This window comes from Nycticebus coucang, chromosome 11 (genome assembly GCF_027406575.1).
Source record: "Nycticebus coucang isolate mNycCou1 chromosome 11, mNycCou1.pri, whole genome shotgun sequence".
NCBI classification, from domain to species: Eukaryota; Metazoa; Chordata; class Mammalia; order Primates; family Lorisidae; genus Nycticebus; species Nycticebus coucang.
The window spans coordinates 108,445,073-108,470,024 of record NC_069790.1 but is presented as its reverse complement, the minus strand read 5'-3'; the positions used below and the strand labels follow the sequence as shown (position 1 = coordinate 108,470,024).

The 24,952-nt window shown below is 37.4% G+C and overlaps 1 protein-coding gene across 4 annotated transcripts in view; it reads left to right on the top strand.

Annotated features, from left to right (window-relative positions):
• The window catches only part of DGKI (diacylglycerol kinase iota), a 438,324-nt gene that overhangs the window by 277,299 nt on the left and 136,073 nt on the right, over positions 1–24,952 (top strand). For all 4 annotated transcript variants that reach the window (XM_053553914.1, XM_053553913.1, XM_053553912.1 and 1 more), the window contains one exon: positions 10,392–10,591. In XM_053553914.1, the coding sequence (XP_053409889.1) occupies positions 10,392–10,591 (200 nt within the window). The remainder of the gene's footprint in view (positions 1–10,391; positions 10,592–24,952) is intronic.

Below are 24,952 nucleotides of genomic sequence, written 5' to 3'. Positions count from 1 at the left end.
ATGTTTGCGCATTTTGATAATACACATAAGTATAGGAATTAAAGTAAAAATATCAGTCATAATCACATGTCTCCTAAATAACTATATTTTAATGTGTTTCAAATTGCTTGATTTTTGTTTTTAAACACACGTGAAATCATATTAATAAGACAAATCCATACTATAAATGTCCACCTGCCCTTACATTGTATTACTGTATCGTAATCTATGTAATAATTATTCTTTTATGAAAATTTCCTTTTATAAAGCTTTGAAGTTTCTGATGTTTGGTGTTATAAATCATCCTGTCATTAACGTCATTGTTTATAAACCTCTACCACATTTCAAATTATTTTCTTATGACAAGTCCCCAAGAACCCACTGATTCAATGACATAAACATTTTAAAACTTCTTAAGAAAAATTATAGAACTGCTTTCTGGAAATGTTATACTACATACTTTCCCTACAGCAATATATGGAGTACCTGGATGAGAAATGATTTAAATACCCCTCAGGGCTGAATATGTGTTAATGGATAGAGACACAAATAATGTTACAATTTATACATGATACAACACAATGAGAGGAGAGAATAAAATTCTATCCCTAGAAAGCAAAGAAGGAATTATGTATGTTTTGTACAAATAAAATTCTGGAACAAATAATTATGTCCTTCTAAACAACAAAGCATAAAAGTAAGGCCAAACTTATTTTTATTGTTGCCTTTTATGTCTTTTAAAAAATTATCTATTTTTTTGTATATTTTCATGGCTTGTTTATCCTTTATTGTTGAACCATAAGAGTTACATATTCTGGATACAAGTCTTTTGACAGATTTATTTATTGTAAATATATACTCTCAGTTTATGCTTTTCTTTTGAAGTTCTTAATGTTTCTTTTGATGAGTGCTAAGCTTTAAACATTCAATTTTATAAAGTAGGTTTAGTTTGCATTAGAATTTTTTGTGTGTTTCTTAAGAAATCTTTGATTAGTTTCAGAAAAGTTGGGAAGACATTTTCTTTTGATTTCATTTGGAAGAATTATAGTTTTGTCTTTTGTATATAAGTATGTGATTCAGCTGAAATTAATTTTTGCATTTGTGTAAGGTAAGCACTCATTATAAAAAAAATACATTTATTCAGTTTCCCAGGGGAAAAAAACTTTCTTGCAGAATTACCTCGGTGACTTTGCTCTTTGATTATGTGTGATTCTATTTCTGGACTCTGTTCCATTGGTTTGTTTATTTTTGTGTCAATACTACACTGTCTTGATTACTATATAATGTGAATCATCTCACTTTGTTTTTCTAAGAGTGTTTTGGTTATTCTAGGCCTTTTGAGTCTGCAGGTAAATTTTATAATCTGTCAATCTCTGCAAAAGTCAAAAAACTGTTGGGATGTTTATTAGGAATCACATTGAATCTACAGATACATTTGGTGAGAACTGGAATATTAACAATACGTAGTGTTCCAATCTACGAACATGGCATATTTCTCCATTTATTGAGATGTTGTTTAATTTTTCTTAGCAATATTTTGTAGTTGCAGTACAGTTTTCAGATTTTTGCATATTGTTGGTTAAATTTATTCCTAAGCATTTTGTGTTTTTTTTTTTTTTTTTTGTAGAGACAGAGTTTCACTGTACCGCCCTTGGGTAGAGTGCCATGGCATCACACGGCTCACAGCAACCTCCAACTCTTGGGCTTACGCAATTCTCTTGCCTCAGCCTCCCGAGCAGCTGGGACTACAGGCGCCTGCCACAACGCCCGGCTATTTTTTTGTTGCAGTTTGGCCGGGGATGGGTTTGAACCCACCATCCTCGGCATATGGGGCCGGCGCCCTACTCACTGAGCCACAGGCGCCGCCCAGCATTTTGTGTTTTTTGATTTTATTTTAAATTTCGCTCTTCATTATCACTTCACACATAACTGATGTGTGTGTACATATACACACATGCATATTTATTTATTCACCTTATCTTGTAACTTTGCTAAGTTTACACACAGTTCTAGTAGTATTTATATATTCCTTAGGTTTTTCTACATGCACAACATGGTGTTTGGGGCAGTCATGGCAGTTTTGCTGTTTCATGACGTGCCTTTTGTTTCTTTTTGTTTTACGTTTACTGAGATGATGAATAAAGGTGGTAATGATGAATGTGTTTGCTCTGATTCTGATTGTAGGATGAAGCATTCCATGATTACTTACAAAATATAATGCTTAGTTATATTTTTATTAGTACCCTTTATGTGATTAAGGATTTCTCATCTCATTTTTAGTTCTCTGAGAGCTTTTAATCACAAATAAGTGGTTTATTTTATCAGATGCTTTTTTGTGTTTACCCTTTTTTTATCCTTTATTGTATTTGTATAATGAATTCTACTTTTTTTCAAAAATTTTATATTAACCTTGCATTTCTGGGATAATCCCCTCTTAGTCTTGAATAATATAATTTTTTATATTGATAGATTCAATTTACTAATATTTTATTAAACATTTTTATGATTATCATGAGAGATAACAGTCAATAAATTCTTTTTTTGCAATACTTGGTTGGGTTTCGATATCAGTGCTCTGCTGGCCTCAATCTATAATATTCTATTAGATTTTCTGAAAGAATTCCTGAAGACTATTTTTTTTAAATATATATTGTACAAAATTTCCTAACGTAGCATTTGGCTTTGAGATTTCTTTGAGGCAAGGATAGATATAGAATTATTTATATTTTTCATTTCTTCTGAAGTCAATTTATTAAGTTATAAATTTTTCAAGGAAATTGTTCACTTATTTTATTTAAATTATTGATTTTATTGGTATAAATTTGCTTATAATACTCTTATTAGCCTTTTACTGTTTGTAGGGTATCTTCCTCCATTTATCAAACTTTTTCTCATAATTCTGTCTTTCTCCCTTACTTTATGTTTTTATTTTCACGTCTTGCTTGTGCTTACTTATATAAACCCCATAATCCAACATTAATATTTTTGTCTGGCAAAATATACTTTTAACTTTTATTTTTCTGAAAATGTCTTTACTTCATCCTCATTTCTTGAACTATGTTTTCATGGATATATAATTCTGGATTAACAGGTCTGTTTGTTTTAAAACAACAAAAATGTGTTGTTTTATTTTCTATTGGCCTTCATGTTTTACGATTAAAAAGTCAGCTACCATATGCATCTTATTCCTTTATACATAATGTCTCTTTTTTCTGTTTTTACATTTTATCTTTAGTTTTTTGGTTGTTTTTTAAAAAAATTTTTAAATTGACAATAATTGTACATGTTCATGGGATCCATAGTGATATATCAATATATATAATGTATACTGATTAGAGCAGAGTCATTAGTAGACCCATCATTTCAAACGTTCATCATTTTCTGTATTGGGAATATTCCATATACTCCTTCTAGCTCTTAAAAACTATATAAGATAATACTGTTAACTCCAGTTACCCTACAGTGCCACAGAACACTAGAAATTGTTCCTCCTATCTAGCTGTAATTTTGGATCCTTGAACAAATCTCTCCTAACTCCTCCTTTCACACTACCCTTCCAAGCCTCTAATATCCTCTGTTCTACTTTTTACTTCTATGAGATGGATTGGTTTTTGTTTCCAGATATGAATAGGCACGTGCGGTGTTTGGATTTCTGTTCCTTGCTTATTTCATTTAACGTAATGGCCTCCAGTTCCATCCATGTTGCCACAAATGAGAGAATTTCATTCCTTTTATGGCTGAATAGTGTTTTATCATGTATATATACACCACATTTTCTTTATCTATCTGTTGTTAGACACCTGGGTTGATTCCTGTCTTGGCTATTATGAATAGTGCTGCAGTAAACATGGACGTGCACATGGCTCTTCAATATGCTGATTTCCTCTTCTTTAGATAAGGTCCACCTGTGGGATTGCTGGATCATGGGCTAGTTCTATTTGTAGTTTTTTTGAGGGACCTCCATACTGTTCTGCATAGTGGCTGCACCAGTTTACAGTACATGTCATGTTATCTTTAGCTTTAAGCCTCTTTGTGGTTGTATTACTTTTCTGTTGCTTCTGCAAATAAATTACCACAACAGTGGCTTATGACAACACACATTTATTGTTTTACATTCATGGAGATCAAAAGTCTAAAATGGGTTTATTGTACGAGGCTGTGTGCCTTAAGTGTTCCTTATACAAATTCTATAGAAGAATCATTGCCTTGTCCTTTCTGGCTTCTACTAGCTGCCCACATTCCTTGGCTTGTGGCCCCATGCTCCTCCAGCCTTTGTTCCTGTGGTTAGGCTATCTTCCCTGACTTTGACTCCCTTGCCTCCCTCTTTCCCTTATAGGGATACTTCCTCCCTCTTTCCCTTATAGGGATACTTGAGATTATATTGAGCCCCACTTGGATAATCCTGGATAATCTCCCTATCGCAACAGTTTTATCACACCTGAAAAGGTTCTTTTGCCATATGAGGTTTTCATAATTTTGGGGAGATAGAAAGAGGGAACCTTTTCAACAGTCATTGTGGTGGGTCCTATTCTGTTTCTCACTGTGGCTTTTTTGTCTGTCAGTCTGTTTGTTTGCATTTCCTCTATTTTCGCTTCACTGGTCTTCTTGGATTGATTTTTTTCCCCCAAGAAAATTGGGCTATTTTCAGACACATATTTTCTGCCCCATTCTTCCTTTTCCTTCTGGAGTTCACTTACTTGTGTTTTAGATTGCTTGTTACTGTCTCACAGGCCATGGAATAAAATAAAAACATTTCTGTGTCTGTTTCTCAGATCTGGTAATTTCTGCTGATTTGTTCTGAGAGTTCAATTTTCTCTTACATCTACCCAGTGATGAATTTGATTTTTTTCTTCATTATGGTTAAGATTTCTTGCCTTTTTGCATGTCCCATCCAGTTGATTACATGCTGAGTGGATGATACATCGTATGTGGTCTGGATTATGTTTCACTGTGACCCAGTGTGTACTCTACCAGCCTTCTATTCTATTCAGTTCTTCATTTCTTGCTTCACAAGATACAAAAAGTGTCTCATACAAAGGAAAAATACTACTAGCCCAGTGGTAAAGAAGTCAATAGGATATGTTTATTCCTAGGTTTATATAAATCTGTTTATAAAAATCTCCAGGATACATTGTTGATTCTTTCATTACACTAATCCTGTTAGGTTAGTATAGATTTTAAATTATTGTCTATATAACCAGCTTTAAAGAAGAATTGAGACTTTATTTTCCAAACTGCATCTTGAAGCCCAGGACAGATCTAACCGATAGCTGATAGCCATGAAACTGAACAGAAATCTGTTTTTTTTCTTGGGGGAAGCTTGTTTATTTTTATTTTCCTTCTGAGGAACTCAGCTTGGTAGTGACTAGAGTCAACCTTCATAGAATAAAAATTTACATATATAAACAACAGTTGGCCTATCTTTCTCAATAAAAATCTGTGTTCTACTGAAAAAAATAAAAATAAAAATTTAAATAAACACATGTATACAAGTAATTTCAGTGAGAGTGAGAGTGTTTAGGTCTCTATAAAACTCTTTGCTTTTTCATAGTAAATATTCAATCATCATTTTTTGTTTTTAATGATCCATAGGGGAGGTTTTTCAAATGTAGTCCTTTTCTTTTTATTCTCTTCCACTTCATTGTCTCCAGTCCCTGGACACTAATCCCATGGCTGATATAGTCAAGGTAACAAAGAGGAGTCTCGATGGGCTGAGGGAGAATCTGAGAGCCTGAAATTATAGAATTGTAAGAATCCTAAATTGGTAGGATTGACACAGATTGTAGAAGCATGCCATAATCACCTTACATGGAAGGAAACTGCATCTGCAGAATTATTTATGCCATGAATATTTACTCACGTGGAGAACAATTTGTGATAATACACTGATAATATTTAAACAACTCTGTGCATATTTTTAGTGAAGTCTTTAGAAAATACTCATGTCCAAACATTCTTGAGAAAATGAAAAACAGCAATAAATCTTAATGATGTAGCTTTGTGATAATAAAATTTAGAAAGCTATGGATTAGTTGATACTGGTGCCACTGCAAATTATTTAAGTAAACTTTCTTTTTTTTTTATTAAATCATAGCTGTGTACATTGATATGATCATGGGGCATCATTCACTAGCTTCACAGACCGTTTGACACACTTTCATCACACTGGTTAACATAGCCTTCCTGGCATTCTCTCAGTTACTGTGCCAAGACACTTACATTCCACATTTACCAAGTTTCACATATACCCTTGTAAGATGCACCGCTAGTGTAATCCCACCAATCCCCTTCCCACTATCGACCTCCCCCCTCCCCTCCCTTTCCCCTTCCCCCTATTCTTAGGTTGTAACTGGGTTATAGCTTTCATGTGAAAACCCTAAATTAGTTTCATAGTATGGCTGAGTACATTGGATACTTTTTCTTCCATTCTTGAGATACTTTACTAAGAAGAATATGTTCCAGCTCCATCCATGTAAACATGAAAGAGGTAAAGTCTCCATCTTTCTTAAGTAAACTTTCTCATCTTGGTAACTAGTGTAGTGTATCAGAGAAGATAAAAGCCCATGCAAGTTAATTGCATTGAGGGTATTTAATATAGGAGACTAATTATGAGATGTTAGAAGAACTGAAGAGAGTGCAGTTCATAGATTAGAGATCCATCAAAATGTTTTCTTTTAATTTCAGATTAACATGAAGGTGTAAAAACTAGTGTGCAATGTTCGCATTTGTTAGGTAGAGTCCCTCGTGTAGTTGCGTCCTACACCCAAGAGGTTTGCCATATACCCTTACATTGTGCCCATTGAGTGGGAGCACAGCAATCTCCTTCTGAATTTTCTTTATTGTGAATAATATTTTCTCTAGGTATTTTGGTAGGTGGCCTTTATCAGTTAAAAAAGTTTCTTCCTAATCCTAATGTTCTAAGTATTTTTTATCATGAAATGCATTGAACTTGATAATTTTTTCTTGAAAATTTTGAGATGATAATGGTTAATGAGTGGCTTCTCATTTAAAGCACTAATATGGTAAAATTACAATGATGAATTTTCTGAAGTTGAGCTATTCTTAATTCTCTTTTCCTACAATAAGCCATAATAAGTTTAGTTTCTATGAAAGAGATTTCTGGTTGCATTTATTTAAAAATGGATTTTGGCATATATGGTCATAAATATAAGTTAGGCTAAAATTTTATTTTCTTTTACTGCTCTTAGCTGATTTTATTATTTTATTTAGAGGCTGCAAAATTGTATTTTCTAAAGCATTTTTATTAAATAGCAACTTTTCTTAAAAGTTGGACAGACCTGACTTGTAACGAGAAAGACGTTTTTATAATTTTTTCAACTTTTAAAGTAGTTTGGATCTATTTAACTTCTATGTTACATTTGATTTTACAGGTGTTATTTTTTTCCCCCAAATTTCTCTCTCTTATCTAGATTTTCAAGTTTGGTGTCTTTATAAATTTATTGTATGATTTTTAAACTCTTCCTTATGTCTTCAGCTATCTGCTTTTAAAAAATTAGTAAAGTGAAATAGTTTTATGTTTTCTGTTGTTTTCATATTTAGTCTTTAAGAGGTTTGTTCACCTGGTTAGTTTTTACACAGCACACAGATTTTAGTATTGTTGATGATCTCCAGTGTCTGTTTTCCACACCACTGATTTATGCCTTGGAAGTCTTGTACTAGGAGTCTGGGACTGCAGCAGTGAGGAAGGATGGATGGAGAGGAGGATTTGCCTTTGCTTCTCTTCTCCAACCCAGGGGAGTCCATCCTTTGACAGCAAGCAGAATGAGGACTTGGGTAGTTAGAAGGAGGATGAAGTTTGAGGAGGGATGAGGAAAAATAATCTGGGGAGGAATATAGTCTAGAAAGACAGAAAAATCTTAAGATTTAGCCTGGAGCAAAGGAAAGTTATGATCTTGGGCAGTGAATAGCAATGAATTCACTTATTTGGGGGACTGTCTTAGTTTTCTGCTCAAGTCATACGCTACCAGAAAGACAGCATTTGGTGTTCTCACAAGACTAACACATACTAGGTCAAATAGATAGGCGAATGGCTGTCATTAATAAATCAAAGTATTATTGGTGTGTGGCCATAAGGGCTTGTGCCTTATAAGATACTAGTCCTAGACCAAACTGAGAGATAAGAAATATATATTTCTAATATGTATTTACAAAATTACTTACGCTCTAACTTGTTTCTGACTCTTCCCTAACTTATTCCTTGAATCTGAATGCCAGTAGAGCTAGCATTGACCTCTACTTAGTTCTACTGTCTATAGTATTTGCTGTTGCTTACTTTTGAGAAACAAGCTTAAAGTGGTCCAGAATATTGTGTATGCCTTCTAACACCAAGGATTTGGAAGTATGCAAGCAATTTTCAGTCCTGTTAAATTCTTGAAAGATTTTGTATTTCTATCTATCATTAGTCCTATTTTCAGAATTAAGAGAAAAAGGGATAAGATAGTAAAAGATAGTAAAAGAACAAAAATACTGTAGTAAATTCTCACTACATTCTCCTCTGCTTTCTTATTCTCCCATGGACTGAAAAAAAACGGATGCAGAGTCCACAGTAGAGTGTATGTAACATTGATAGTGTCCAACAACGATGAGCTGTCATTTTTTGGTTTCTATTCCCTTTTCTTTTCCTTTGTCCTTTTTTAATTCTTACATTTATAGTTTAATTTTTGCAGCTGAATTATTTTATATGAATTCTGAATAATGAAATCTATTATTCGGTATTCATATAAAATAATTAAAAACATCAGGTAAATTTCCAAATAAGTAACCATTGACTTCATAAATCTCAGTTAACAAGCTTTTCCTATTCATAGAGATGAGACATTTTACACCAAGCTGACAGTATATGTTTTTCTTTTTACAAAAGTAAATCTTTTAAGCTAGAATTAGTATTTAAATACTTTTTAAAGTTTAATTGATTATACATTAATTGATACTAAATACACTCTGATACAACCTTTTTGAGAAAGTATGTACTGAAGGTAACTATATACCTAAACCTATGACATAGCAATTCTACTTATTTGTATGTGCCCAAGAGAGTGTGTGTGCATCAACAGATATGTGCAGGAAAGTTTATAGCCATAATATCCCCAAACTGGAAACAACTATACGTTCACCTGCAGAAAGATGAATAAATACATTTGCTATATATCACTCAAACATAAAGATGAGCAAAAGGTGTCAGATACAAGAGGACATACTGTATGATTTATTTTATATGAAGTTAATGTTCAGGAAAAATGAATCTATGGTAGTAGCATCAATAGCAATTACCAACTAATTGGCAGGAGGGATATAATAGATTGCGAAGGGGCATGTGGTAACCTCTTGAGTGATACAAATTTTCTAAAGCTTGACCTAGATGGAACTTCAAATATGTCTATAAAATATTCATTAAACTATGTAATAAAATTGTGTAATCTCAAAGGATAAATGATACCAAATTCTTTTTTCTGTTTGTCTTTAATATGTCAGGGAAGTTATGCTAATTTGTTCCTTTTAACAAAAGATTTTTAATATTGGCTTGGAAGTCCATCTGTGGCTACCATGGTGAACTGATCTCTTAGTGTTTGATTTTGATCCTTAAAGCTGTGTTGCTTTTCAGAAGGTTGTTAATTGGGTCATTGATACTATTTTGAATTTTGTCGACATCCTATAGCTTAGAAAGAGCTTGATAAGGTTTTATGTAAAAGGGAAAGGTCTGCCTAAGCTTGAAAATTAACCAACAATGGGCTGCATATTTAAGAATTAGATAAATACAAATTAGAAATTAATACATTGTGTACTTTATCACCTTTATATTCTTTTCGTTCTACTTATATTGTTTATTTAATGACTATAGGTAATGCAAAGAAAATTTTTTAAATTAAACTTGTATAATTAAATTTATATTTAAAGTGCATAAAAGTGCCCTGGGCTTCTGCATAAAAGTGAAAAGTGGCTATTAAGAGGAATTTATAGGAAAGCTCATCAAAATGGTGAATATTTATTGAATTAATGATTTATTCAGGACTCTTATTATACTGCAGTCTAACTTTACTATGCTTATCAAAAGTTCTTTGGATACATACAAATGGACTTGAGGCTCCTAGCCTTTCTTTCTTTCTTTTTCTTTTTGGTAAGAGAAAAGGTTTTTATTCCAGCAGAAGGAGCTCTGGTGGACTATTGTCCAAGATGGCCGAGCTCCCCAGCCTACTTCAGCTTCAGCCCTGTCCTTTTTTTTTCTTTTCTTTGCTTTACTTTTTTTTTAAATTATCATTATTAAATCATAGCTGTGTACATTAATGCAATCATGGGGTACAATGTGCTGGTTTTACATATAATTTGAAATATTTTCATCAAACTAGTTAGCATGAGAGCTGACTCCTTGCTACCCTTCGGTTCTTGTTTTCCAGGCTGCTCTCCAAGTTGGGGGTCATGGAGAAAGGCTACACCAGTGTCGAGAAGTCATGCTTCTGACTTACAAATCCATCCCTATGCAAGTGGATGGGGAGCCCTGTAGGTTGGCCCCAGCTATGATTCGCATCTCCCTGAGGAATCAGGCCAACATGGTACAGAAGAGCAAGAGGAGAACGTCCATGCCTTTACTCAACGAGTGAGTCTGCTCCTTGCCCACCTTGACTGACAGGAAGGTGTCGGAGAGGAGAATGCAGACAGAGCATGTGCATGGTCTGGGGACCTCGCTGTGCTGGGAGAGGAGAAAAGTCCAGGAAACTCAGCAGTCCCTTGGTCTCTCCTGTGGAAACATATATTTGTTCTCCATGTTTATTGTACAGTTATCACACCCTTCTTTTGGAAATTATTACCATATGTGAGATAGATGATTCTCCTTCACTGACCTCTTGAGTGTGTATTTTCTGGAGTAGGAGATCATCCTGGAGGTAATCATTCAAGGGTGGTAAAATGGGTCCAGATAAACGTGTTCTTGTTTGTTTTGTTTTGGGGAGGCGTATAATTAGCCTCTGCTTTACCAGGTCAGTGTAGGGTGCTGGCTTCCCTCACAGGGAGAGGTTGGCAGAGCTGGTCTTGGCTTGCCTCTCTCCACATCGCCCCCTCTCTGCCTGTCAGCGAATTGTGCCTTTCCTGATACTCCCATTCTGGGCTTCTGCTTCAACTCAGTTTTACCTTCCTGGGCAGCATCCTATTGTCCAGACTTAACCGGGCCCTATCCTGCTCATTTTGACTAACTCATATGATGACTAGATATTTAGAATGTTTATTCATTTTACCGTGAGCCTTACTTCAACAAGCGACTTGCATGTCCGTATGGGATTGGAGAAGGAGAAAGAAGGGGGTGGGGCGCTATGTTTGAGGCTCTCCTATCTGTTATGCCCATGCCCCTAAGGCTAGTCCAGGGCTTGGCCGTGGGTCATTCTTCCTCACAGTAAGGGACCCTCAGAAGTGCTCCTCCTGTTTGTGGCCTGTGATGCATGGTGACCTACTTGCTCTGAGTGGCTGCCTTTCCTGTGGTGCCTGTGAAGCAAGGGTACGCTTTGCCATGTACCTACTGAGTCGGTATGACAATCTGCAGAAGCGCGTGGAATAGCCAGCAGCCCGGTGCCTCGCTCCCTGCCAACGCTCTCCTCCTTCTGCGGGGCCCCATGTTGAGGGGCAGCATTCAACGGTGCTCTCGAGGGTTTTTTGTTTTTGGCATCTGCTTCTAAATCTAAAACCGGGGTGAGAGATCATCTCCATCCTTTGCTTCCTTCTCTCTCAGATTCTGGACTTCCCCAAAACTTTTCCTAGATTGTTTTCTGGAGGTGCTATTTAGTATATTTCTTGCTTTGTTTACATCTTACCAGCTAGTCAGACTCCCAGCTCATTCCAGATGTTTCTTGTCCTCTCTGCCTTTACTTTCTGTTAGGCGGAATATACAATTGCTGAGGTTATATGACCACAAAAATGGGATATTAGCAATTGTACCTAATCCCCCCTAGAAATGCTAGCATTAAGCCATGACTGCTTGGTTTGGCCGATATCTATGAACTTAAAAAAAAGTGAGCTACTCTCTGAAGTTGTACGGTAGGTAGCCTGTGTGGCTGGGTCACTTGTAGCTAGCCTCTTAAGAAAAAAGAATAAGTTTCAGATGTACGCTTATAAGATGCACTGCAGGTATAATCCCACCAATCACCCTCCCTCCGCCTATCCTCCTCCCTCCCTCCCCTCCCTCTCCCCATTCCCCATATTCTTAGGTTATAACTGGGTTATAGCTTTCATATGAAAGCCAAAAATTAGTTTCATAGTAGGGCTGAATACATTGGATACTTTTTCTTCCATTCTTGAGATACTTTACTAAGAAGAATGATGAAAATGTGTCAAACTGTTTATAAAACCAATGTATGGTGCCCCATGATCACATTAATGTACGCAGCTATGATTTAATATTAATCAAAAAAAGAAGAAAGAATAAAACTAGCTCTTTACTGTCTGTAGGCAAAGTGTTCACAGTCTCATGCCTGCTGCTTCCATATTTATTAGCCTTACTTTATTAGCCTTATCAGACATGAAATTGCTCACAACTCATTTGGGCTTTCTTCACATATAAAAATGTATAAATGGTTCTTTTCTTTTTGTACTCATGTCACATGTGATCTATGATGTCATTTCTTGTAGTACTTAGCTGTGCAGGTGTTCAGGAAGCAGCCTCAGCTCAAAAACACCTCTATTTCCCTCTTAGCAGGAGGTGGTGGTGCCGCCATCAAAGTAGCCCCAGGCCATATGGAAGGCCTATGAGAAACAGGAATAATAATATGATATTTATTTTTAAAATGAAAATTTACAAAACTTAAAAAATAACAAAGGTCTTTATTATTGCTTATAAAAAATTATTATCCAATGCTATATTTTTAGAAAATAAACACAGCACATTTTCAAAGGAAAGCCAAAAACTTAGTCACCAGATCATACTTGTTCACGAACCCATAACTTCTCTCACTCGGGACTTATTTGCCCTCGGTGAGTCAATTGTTTGTGTTTCACTAGAAAACCTTGTTTCGAAATCTAACATCTGCCGCTGAATTTCCAAATGGAGGTTGAAGTTTAAGGTCAGCCTTTCCTTAAGATCTTTCTATAGGTTTTCTTCAGGGTTCTGAATCCTTCAAGCTTTTCTATGCTTTGGCCACTGTGTGAAGCTATTTCATTCATTCAAGAAAGAGGAACTCGAGAGACTTTTTTTTCCCCTTTATTACCTGCCTTCTCTTCTTCCTGATGACTTTTTCTTTCTTTTCTTCTCTCTTCCTTGTTTTTACTAGCACCGTGTATTCTGTTTTATTTGCCTTCTTTCTTCCTTCCTAGAGGAAAAAGGAATTTGTTTATAATTTCTTTACAATTTTATCTTTACCTGTGTGTGTTCCCAATGAGGCAAGGAGAGCTGTTTAATTCATCTTAAGGAATTAGGCATCTTTCACGTAGCTATTTGATACTTAACTTGCTCTGGCTCCCTAAATAAGTGTCCCTTTTGCACTTGGATGTCTATATTGCTCATGCATCTGCCTTTCTCTGGATCACTGCATTTCAGACCTTTGCCTTCAGGCCAGACTTTCTTCTATAAGTTGAAGACTCATATGAAAATGTCTTAGCCGACATCTTGATATCTCATTGCAGCTTCAAGCTACATGCTAAAAACTGGGACGCATTAATTCTATTCCCTTTTTTTTTTTCCTCCCCACCATCCAGGGAGCTTATATAGTTGTATGCATGGAACTACCAACCACTCGAGGTGACCACGCCAGGGTCACCATGTCCCTGGCCCCTGGGGTCATCTCAGTCCCTTCTACTTCTACACATCCATCAGGCTTGCGACCGTGCTCTTTGAAATTCATCTTCTATTTATTTGCCAAGTTTTGAGCTCTCACATCTTCTACCCTCTTTGCTGGTAAAACAGCTTGAGCTCAAAGGCTGTGTGGGCCGCCTCTCAGCAGCATCACCAAGATATGCTCCCGACTCATTTCCCTGCTCCCACCATTGTGGCCTTCCCACGGTCTGTTTTTTCAATCTAAATCCCCAGCTTTGTAGACCTTTTCAATCATTTCCTTGCTCATCTTCATCGCTCTGTGCCCCAGAGATAATTGGCGTTCCTGGAGCAGCAGCCCGTCTGCCGCGTCCCCCCCGGGTTTGCAGTCTGCTGTTCTTCTTGCCGGGCCCCCAGCTCCTTCTCGTCTGCTCAGTCTCACGGCTCAAGGCTTTCCCAAAGAACCCTTTTCTGTCTACTTGGAGCTGTTAGATGCCCCATCTCAGTGCTCCTATGGTCCTCTTGCTGACTCCCATACACTATTCGTTAGAGATAGTGTCATCACTGATTTATGTGTCTCTCTTCCCTGCCAAGTGAGGAGGCCCTGGGGTATTTTCTCGTAGGATCCCCAGTGTCTGTCCTGGTTTCTGAGGCACGGCCGCGTGTTGCATCAGTGACTCACACATCGATCTGGTCTATAGTGCTGTCTTTGCTGTGTTTCTCTGAAATTACTTCTAAAATAGCATAAATCTAAAATTCCATGAATATAAACATAATATAGAATGTGTTTTGATTACATTTTATTATAAGTTAAGATACATACTCAATAACGTCAAGATACGGTTCGCATGGAAGAAATCCCTGTGAGAATGATTAAATAGTAGGCCTCCGCGAAACCAGGGTAAAATGAGATATGTCTCTGTACTCCCAGGGGGCTTCTGAACACAGGGAAGCACAGCCTTTCAGTTTGAATATAATAATAGCAAATGAGTACTTTCTCTATGTCAAGAGGAAATAAATAAATGTTTTCCAAAAATAATTTGGGTTCTACTCCTATTTGCTATTATTATATTCGAACTGAGAGTCGACGCCTCACTGTTTTCAGAAGATGTATCTCCCTTTATCACAGCATTTGAATCCACATGGGGTATGAACTCCAGTAAATAGTACTCTCCTCCTCCACGTCTGTAGAAGAGATTTATCTAGGTTCCTATTCATATAATGGTAATACGATAGCCAACACATTTAATTGTGTTTCTTATTTGGAAAATACCATTGAAGGAGATCAGAAACTTAAAATTAACTCGGGAACTCAAAAAAAAAAAAAAACCCTGTAGTTTCATAGTAATTAAGGCCACATTAGTAAAGATGATCATTTTATCCAATGGCAAGATTTCTAGTTAGCAAACTTTGAATTAGGTAACTGGAGTCCCTCATCCTAGGCTTCTGAGAAGTTTTGTTGGTTGTAACTGAAAATCCTTGGAAGATAACATAGAGAGAGAGAGAAGCTAGAGGTGGAGGTAACCCTGGGCTGACGTTGGGTATGAGAATTTACGTACCCAGCAGTGCAATCAGGGGAGCTATGTCTATTGCTGTGTTTAAATGACAGAGCAAAAAGAAGAATTATGTTAAAATGACAGGATTTAGTTTTTTCAGTTCCACATTTTGTCTTTTCTAATAGCTACTGTAGACTATCTCCATTATAAAGGAAGGGGAAAAAAGGAGAAGTATGTATTTTTTCCTACCCAGAGTATGGATGGAATTACAGTATTATCTTTGGTGTTCTTAAAGAGCCTTTGTTGTTTAACAGAAAGAAGTTAAAGTTTTGTCGAATCTGTCTTTTCAAGAGGGTTATCTTTTAATGCGAATATTCTATAATGCCTAGGGACTCATGGAGGCTATGTAGTAAAAGGATTAAATTCACTTAAATCTCCTCAAAAATGAGTTCACTATGCCAGCCTGCCACTTGAGTGTGTAAGTGTGAGCCTCCTCTCCTCGGGTGTCCCGACTGGTCTAAGTTAGGGAAGCCAGGGTCATCCCCGAGGACCCCGCAGCCTCCTGCATCAGCCTCCCCCAGCCCCGCACTCCAATCTGTGGCTTGCCCAGAACCAGCACCTTCCGTGTGTCCTGTTGGCTTTGTTGCTGTCACTGGCTTTTTTGGATTATTTTTCATGGCTGGCTTGGTTTTTCTTTTCTTTCACTCACTGTTCAGTGACACGCCCATTTAATTTCTGTTTAAATTTTGTGTGTCTCTCTTTCTCTCCCCTGGCTTGTTCCTTGTCTGTCCATGCTGTCGCTGACTCTGTCTCCGCCGCCCATTCCCTGCTGCCTCTAGCATCCATCAGGTGCAAGCTGCGGACCTGCGGCGAGTGTCTGCTCCCCCTGGCTCCTTCGCCATGTGAGTACAGCGCTGTTCTGTTTCTATTTCCCCATTCTCCTCCCAGGTCAGACTACCTGTGTCCCCGTCTTCACAGATCTGCTGCCCAGAGAAGGAAGTCGCCTAACCAGAATTGCTTTCTCGTCCCTTTCTTTGATTTGAAATGGAGCTGTGAAGTTCTGTGTGTCTCTGTCCTTGAAGAATTAACAGTTTACTTTTTTGAGTAGGTCCATGAATGCTTGGGGTTGTGTAAAACTACCATTCGACCATTCAATTCTCTATAGGTTAAGGGTGAGTTTGGGAAACTCTGTGACTTGTGGATGGACCCCTAAAACTATATGTGGAGTTTGAGTCCACGTACTTGCATATTGGGGGCTGAAGATCCATAGTTGTAATAAAATGTCAATAATCCAAAGCTGTCATTGACTTTTGCAAAATGTAAAGTCCCCACACGTGGAAAAATTAACAATAAGTGTCTTGGAAAATGTTCTCCATGTGTGCAGAAAGAGGTGACCAACACAAAGAAAATATTTTGTGAGATTTTGTAACAAATATCTTGTAAATAAGGTACCTTTAGCTACAATTTCCCGTTTTTCTTATGTATGGTGACTTTTGGAACACTCTGTAGTTTGTGCTTAATGAACTCCAGGGCATTATTTTTTGTTTGTGGTGAAAACAAAAAGCACATATATGTATCTATTTTAACATTTCAGTTCAGGATCATTTGAGCCTGTTGCCTCTTGTCTCATCCTTCTTTCTTTCCTCCAACTAACATATTTCTATCCAGCATTTATTGTGTTTCAGGTACCATTAAGGAGCTTTACATGTGTTAACTAATATATATACTCATTTATTTTCCCAGCAGCCCCTTGCCACATGTAGTATCAGTATCTCCATTTTATACGAGGAATCTGATGCACAGAGAGGTTAAGTAATTTGCCCAAGGTCACACAGCTGTGAAGTCATAGACTGAGATTCAAACTCAGGCAGTCTGGCTTCAGAGTTCATGCTCTTAACAGATTATAGTGTGCTGCCTTTCATCCATCAGGATCCTATGTATTTCTCAAGGTCCAAAGACTTCTTCCTTTATTCTTGCTGTTAGAATTCATTGCACCTTCACTGGAAGTTGTTTATTGAGATAACTGTCATTGTTATCATGGTTTAATTTGGTATTAATTACATTAACTCTGTATCTGCATATTTTCCACATGAAACAGGGATCCTTGGTAATATCTATTCTATGAATCCTTGCATTTCTAGCCTAGACACATTTTTTAAATATGAGTATTCTGAAACTAAACAACGGTTGATTAGAATGAATGAATATAAGAATACATGTCTAAATAGAGGTATATAATGTCTGACATTTAGTGATAAAACAAATTCTGAAAGTCCAGTTATTTAGTCCTTAATTCTAGTCTTATAAGTATTTATTCATTTATAAAAACATATATTTATTCAAGAATATTTGTTTTGCACAGCTCTGTGTCAGATACTATTTTATACTGCACATCTAGTGGTGAGCACAGCAGAGCACTTCCTTCCTGGAGCTTAAAATTCAAGAAAATGATACTTAATTCCCAATTGGGAGGTTATTGCTGGTGTAAATTTGACATTCTGTAGAGCCCAATTCAATAGATTTGGGTTCAAGGACTAACCATCAGTGATCATTTTTTAGCTGTTCCATTGATGTTAATAAAATAATTATAAAGATGTTAGCAACAGAAACACACGTGTTAGGCCAGGTGTGGTGGCTTCCACCTGAAATCTTGACACTCTGGGAGGCCAAGGTAGGAGGATGACTTGAGCTCAGAAGTTCTGGACTAGTCTGAGCAAGAATGAGACTCCATCTTTACTGAAAATAGAGAAAATTAGTTGGGAGTTGTTGCAGGCACCTGTAGTCCCAGCTACTCAGGAGGCTGAGGCAGGAGGATCGCTTGAACCCAGGAGTTTGAAATTGTTATGAGCTAGGCTGATGCCATGGGGCACTGTCGTCTGGGGAACAGAGTGAGACTCTGTCTCAACCAAGAAAAAAAAAAAAAGAAAGAAAGAAAGAAGGAAAGAAAGAAAGAAAGAAAAAGAAAAAAAAGCTATGTCATCATGTTTCTATCACAGTCATTTTGGTGGTAATTATGTTAGAGGCATGGTAGATTATCTTAAATGGGACAGTTTATTTCTTATTCTAGGGGTGTGTGCACAAGAAGTAGGGTAAATTGTCTTGTTTGCTTCTAGGGTATAGCAGGCACTAAGTTCTGGCTATTTTGAAATGGAATATTAACCTGACCATATTTTATGATATGCATTAAATATCACATAGTATAGGTTTTTTATCTATGTGTAACTGATATAATATTTATGTAATACAATGTATTAAATTATTTCATTTAAAAAATCAGATAAAAAAACATTAGCAAATAGAGCAAGGGATGTGGAGAAAAGTCCGGACTCAAAACATGTATTCTGTCTTTTTATATTGTGGCAGTGATTGCTTTGATCCACTCTCACATTGTTATTTGCTGTTTTCAGCATTGCTGAAAAATTATGCTAACCTTGCTTTCGGTATCCTGGACTAAGATAGTCTGGTCACTTTTTGGCCCTATGATCAGCCATTCTGTGCTCAGAATAACTCTTTTTTACAGATGTTCTTTTCTGGGGGAAAAGCCCCTCTTCTCCTCCCAAAGCAAACGTTGCTTCACTGAGGTGGCTTTTGTAATCTTTCTTTCTCTCTGGTTTTCTGATGACTTGTTTACTGCATTGTTAGGAATTGCAGTTAATGTCTGTATATGCAAAATTCAGGCTTTATGCATAGGGGAACCCTAAAATTTTATATTTTGATCATAAATGAGCGCATTCAAACTGATAAATTTTAATCACAGATGTCTAGAGGCCTTGCCTAATAGGGCAAAACAAAGAAAATAGAATATTTCTCCACAAATCTTGTACAGTCTAGCTTAATGTGTTAATAAATTTGTAATTCATATTTAAGTAGCTTAATAGTGAAGTCCTCACGGAAGGACACATACACTCACTACATTTCGTGACCTAAATGGTCATGTTAAATGCTTTAGTTACCAGCTCCTACTTAGGCCACAAAAGTATGAAACTACAAAATGTTTACTTGGGTAACTTTCACTGGTAGGTTCTGTTTCTCTTCTGTTTTCCCCATATCAGAATTAAATAATGTGATTCATGTTCACTTAGCTTACTCAGACTTTTTCATCTTTCTGCAAACATTATTGTGGATGTCAGATACTCTGTGGAATATTGGCGAGACCCAGATCAGAAAACTAAGGGAAAATGGACACGTCAGGAATAGACCCTGTTGTGTTGCCCACAGCACTGTTACACTGTGATGCGACAAGCATCTAAGATGCTGGTTGCACTTTTATACAAATAAATTTTTATTGAGTATTTATTACATTTGGTTTCATATTTTAATTTTTTTAAAATTTTATTTCCTTGCTTATTTTTTATTTTTATTTCTTTGCGTTTTTTTTTTTTTGGTCAAAACGCAGTCCCACCCTATGCCCCTGAGCAGAATGCAATGGTGTCATAGCTCACTGCAACCTCAGACTTGGGCTGTGGGCATCCTGCTGCCTCAGCCTCCAGAAACCGCTGGGATTATAGGCACTCACAGTGGCACCCGGCTGGGTTTTTCCATTTTTTTCATGAGTCGGGTTCTCATTCTCATTCAGGAGTGTCTCAAACTCCTGAGCTCAAGAAATTCTCCCTCCTCAGCCTCCCACAGTGCTGAGATTATAGGCATGAGCCACCACACTGGCTCATTTTTTAATTTTTAAAATTAATGTATGGGGCCAGGTGCAGTGGCTCAGGCCTGTGATCCTAGCATTCTGGGAGTTCGAGCAGATGGAGTGCCTGAGCTTAAGAGTCTGAGATCAGCCTGAGCAAAGAGCAAGACTCTGTCTCAATAAAAAAAAAAAAAAAAGAATCTAGCCAGATGTTGTGGCGTGCACTAATACTCCCAGCTACTTGGGTAGGATCACTTGAGCCCAAGAGTTTGAGGTTTGCTGTGAGCTAAGATGCCACAGCACTCTACTGAAGGTGACAAAGTAAGACTCTCTCTCCTAAAAAAAATGAAATAAAGTAAAATTAATATATGGCAAATTTGCCTTCTCTGATGTACAACTCCATGAGGTTTAAGGCACGTATGGATGCATGTAACGACCCCCATAATCAGGATACAGATCAGTCTGTCACCCCCAAAAGCTGCCTTGCGATCTATGTTGTAGTCAATACTCTTCCATTTCTCAGCCTCTGGAAACCCCTGATTATTGTAGATTTGTATTTTTGAGATACCACATAAATGGAATTATATACAGTATGTAACCATTGTGGCTGGCTTTTGGACTGTTGTATCTCTGAGGTTTCTCCACGTTGCTATACATATGACCCATTTGTCCTTTTTATTCCACTGTATGTAAGTTTTGGTTTGTTTACCCATTCACCCATCAAAGGATATGTGGGTTATCTCCAGTTTGGGATGGTTATGAGTAGAGCTGCTATAAACTGATGAACAGTTTTTCAAAAGTTTTTATTTCTCTAGGTTAAACCTCTAGGAATGGGATTGCTGGGTCATATGGTAAGTGTACATTTACCCTGATAAGGAACTGACAAACTGTTTTGCAGAGTGGCTGTACCATTTTGCATTTCCACCACCAATGTATGATGATTCCAGTTGCTCCACATCCCTGTCAGCACTTAGTATTGTTAGCATTTTTAAGTATTAATCATTCTAGTAGAAGTGTAGTGATATCACACCTATAGTTTAATTTTCCTTTCTCAAATAGCTAATGATGTTGGACATCTTTTCCTGTGTTAATTCTCCTTGCATCATGTAGTCTTTGGTGAAGTATGTGTTTGCATCTTTGGCTTATGTTTTAATTGGGCTGTGTGTCTGCTCCCTGTTGAATTTTGGGGGTATGCTTTTTTCTGCATCCGAGCTTTGTCAGATATGTGCTTTTCAAGTATTTCCTCCAAGCATCCATCGTATCCTTTCATTGCCTTGATGGTATCTTTTGTAGAGGAAAACTTTTGACAAAATCTAAATTATCAAGTTTTTCATTACAGAGCTATGCTTTGGGTATTATTTTGAAGTGCTCCTTGTCTAATCCTGGGTCATGAATATTTTCTCCTTTGATTTCTCCTAAAACATATTTATTTTTCATTTTGCATTTAGGTCTATGATCTGTTTTGAGTTAATTTTTGTAAAGGATGTGCTGTTTAGATGCCGGTTAACTTTTGGGCCTATGAATATTCAGTGTAGCCAGCACCATTTGTGGAAAGATTATCCTTTCCCATTAAAGTACTTTTACAACTTTGTCAAAAATCAGCTGGATGCACATGCAGTTGTCCCTCAGTATCCATAGGGGGTTGGTACCAGGACCCCCTGAAAATATCAAAATATGCAATTATAAGCCAGTATTTTTTAAATACCAAAAATACTATTTATAATAGCTCAAAAAAATGAAATACTTAGGTACAAATCTAGCAAGATATTTCCAAAATCTGCATCCTGAAAACTTCCAAACAATGATAAACAAAATAAATAAATAAAGAAAGATAGAATTTTATATATTGGGTGTTTCAGTAGAGTAAAATGTCAATATTCCCCAAGTGGATCTGTGAATCTTATGTAATTCCAGTCAAACAATAGCAGGATTTTTGGAGACACAGGCAAGCTGATTCTAAAAACTTACATTAAAAAACCCAGAAGAACCCTTATAGCCATGACAGTTTTGAAAATGAAGAATAAATTTGGGTGAATAATTCAATCAGATTTTAAGAGTTATTGTAAAAGTACAGGGGCGGCGCCTGTGGCTCAGTCAGTAAGGCGCCGGCCCCATATACCAAGGGTGGCGGGTTCAAACCCGGCCCCGGCTGAACTGTAACCAAAAAAAAAATAGCCAGGTGTTGTGGCAGGCGCCTGTAGTCCCAGCTACTCGGGAGGCTGAGGCAAGAGAATCGCTTAAGCCCAGGAGTTGGAGGTTGCTGTGAGCTGTATGATGCCACGGCACTCTACCGAGGGCCATAAAGTGAGACTCTGTTTCTACAAAAAAAAAAAAAAAAAAAAAAGTACAATAATCCAGGGCTGGGTGTTGTGGCTCATACCTGTAATCTCAGCTACACAGGAGGCTGACGTGGAAGATCACTTGAGCCCAGGAGTTTGAAGCCAGCGTGAGCAATATAGGGAGACCCTGTATCTTAAAACAATAAAATAAAAATGAAGGTACAAAAATCAAAAGAATAAGGCACTTGCTGAAGCATAAACCATATAGACTAATGGCCCAGATTAGAGGTCCAGGTGTGTGTGTGTGTGTGTGCGCATGCAGATTTTGAGTTTGCAGTGTATGCTGGAACGAACCCCCCATGGATACTGAGGGACAACTGTTTGTACCTCCAACTGCTTTTTGACAAAATTCTAAAAGCATTTTAATGGAAAAAGATATGTCTATTTAATCCTGGACCTTTAATGAGAAAATAAGCTTCATCTGTGCTATTCAGGACCCATTTTTTCTTTTCCTTTCTTCTCTCTATAAACTCACCTCACTGCATCCTGGACTCTATCAGAAAGTAGGAAAAATATTGCCAAAGTAGAAATGTACATGTATCCCTTTGTAAACTGGGAAGCCCTTCCCACTAAAGTAGCTGAGAAAATTGTTCAGTCATAGTTTGCTTCAATGAATTAAGCTATTTATTGGTGGCTCATACACAAACTCCTATGAGAATCTCAGGATGAAGGGCACTCATGAGCCAGTGGAGCGTCCAGAAGTGTGCTTCCTGTCTGGGGCAGAAATCTACCCAGATTCTGACTTACGGATTGTAATTTTGGGGTTATAGGTTCTGGAACCAAAAACCAATTTCGAGAGTAGCCCAAGAGCCTAATCATTCCAAATATCATGACTAAGTTTGTTCAGCGTCCTTTAGTTATTATTATTTTGTCCCTGGGTGATTATCTTTCTGTCATATAATTATCAATCATAGAAGACTCTTTCCCCTTGGCTTTCTGTATTTTCTGACTGATTTCAATGAATGGGAAGTACTTCTATAATGGGGAGAAAAGCAAAAAGGATTAATATTTTTAGAAGAACATGGGAGAATTACTATATTCATAGAATTGAAAGAAATGCCATTTGCTCGCTGTCAGGGCCAGCGCAGCAGGTGAGTTAGCGTCAGGCCCTCCGGAAAACAGAGCTCTTAGCTCTTCTCCTCTCCTTGGTCTCTCTCCTCCTCCTCCCCATTTTCTGGGTAGTCACACTAGTGATTTCATTTCACACTGTTCAGTTTCTTGACCTTGTCATCCATGTCATCCTTTCTTTCTGCTCCTAAGGTTACTTTCCTCAGCTGTTTCCATAAAACAAATTTCCCTGAGTGGAAAATTACAAAGAAAATAAATTAAGTGCTACTTGATCTTCATCTTATGGAAGTTTCCAACTAGAGCCCAGGCTACAATTTGGGTAATATATTTTGTTTCCTCCCCATGTTCTGTGAGTTTGCCTCCCAGTCTTTGCACCTTGCTGGGGTGTTCAGCCCACTTAGAGAGGTCCAGTGACATAAAGCAGAGGGGCAGTGGGAGTGGCCCTGGGTCTCTAGCTTGAGCAGCTTCCTTCCCATCCTATGACCCTTCTATCCCTAAAGATGTTACTTTAGAGAATGGGAGGTTAAAGGAATGCAGCATCCTTCTGCTTGAGTGCGTTGGGGAAGCCCTACCTTTGTCTGTGTAACAATAACCTGATGTTAATGCTGTGCATTTTACTTTTTTTAGACATTAAAAATACATGTAGTTGGTCCCTGGGATTCCTATCAGCTTTAAAGTTCCATTATGATGAAATTCAAGGCATTACCCTAGAATTATATGAAAATCTGTCCTAAAACTCTATGACATGAAGTAGGCAAGACCTGCCATTGGACATCCTGGGTGGTGATTCCTGGGCAGGGAGGCCAGGCCCTGTATTGTTTTAATAAGCTTAGCTAATGCCTCATCTTGATGTTAGCAAGAACACAAGCCAACTTTCACATTTAGCCAGAGAGGTGATAAGAACCTATATCACCTAAGAACCAAGTGCTTTGCATTGTGATCAAATTTAGCACCTTATTAGCTGTATAAGGTAAACATTACTAGTATTCCAATCGAATAGATGAGAAGACTGAGATCAAGAAATGGTCGAAACATGCTAATGATTACATGCTATTGATTGATACATTTAAGATTAAAATTCAGGACAATCTGCTTTGAAGATAGCATTTAAGGTGTGGAACTCTACTGTCAATATCACCTCTGGTTATTTCCCGTGTTTTTGTATGTTTTCTTTTCTTTTCTTTTCTTTTTTTTTGATTGCAGCTATCATTGTTTGGCGGGCCCGGGCTGGATTTGAACCCGCCAGCTCAGGTGTATGTGGCTGGTGCCTTAGCTGCTTGAGCCACAGGCGCCGAGCCTATTTGTACGTTTTCATATATGTCAGAGATACCGATGTCTATATCTGTATTTATCTGTGTCTTTTTTTCAAGTGACAGGGTCTCACTTTGCTGCCCAGGCTGAAGTACAGCAGCGTGATCATAGCTCACTGCAGCCTTGAACTCCTGAGCTTAAATGATCCTTCTACCTCTGCTCACAAGTAGCTGGGACTACAAGGCATATACTACCACACCTGCCTAATCTTTATTTTTATTTTTGTAGAGGCGAGATCTTTCTATGTTGTCTAGGCTGGTCTGAAATTCCTGGCCTCAAGTGATCCTCCTGCCTTGGCCTCCCAAATGATATATCTATACCTTTCTTTTTTTTTTTTTTTGAGATAGGGTATCACTTTATAGCCCTTGATAGATAGCCATGG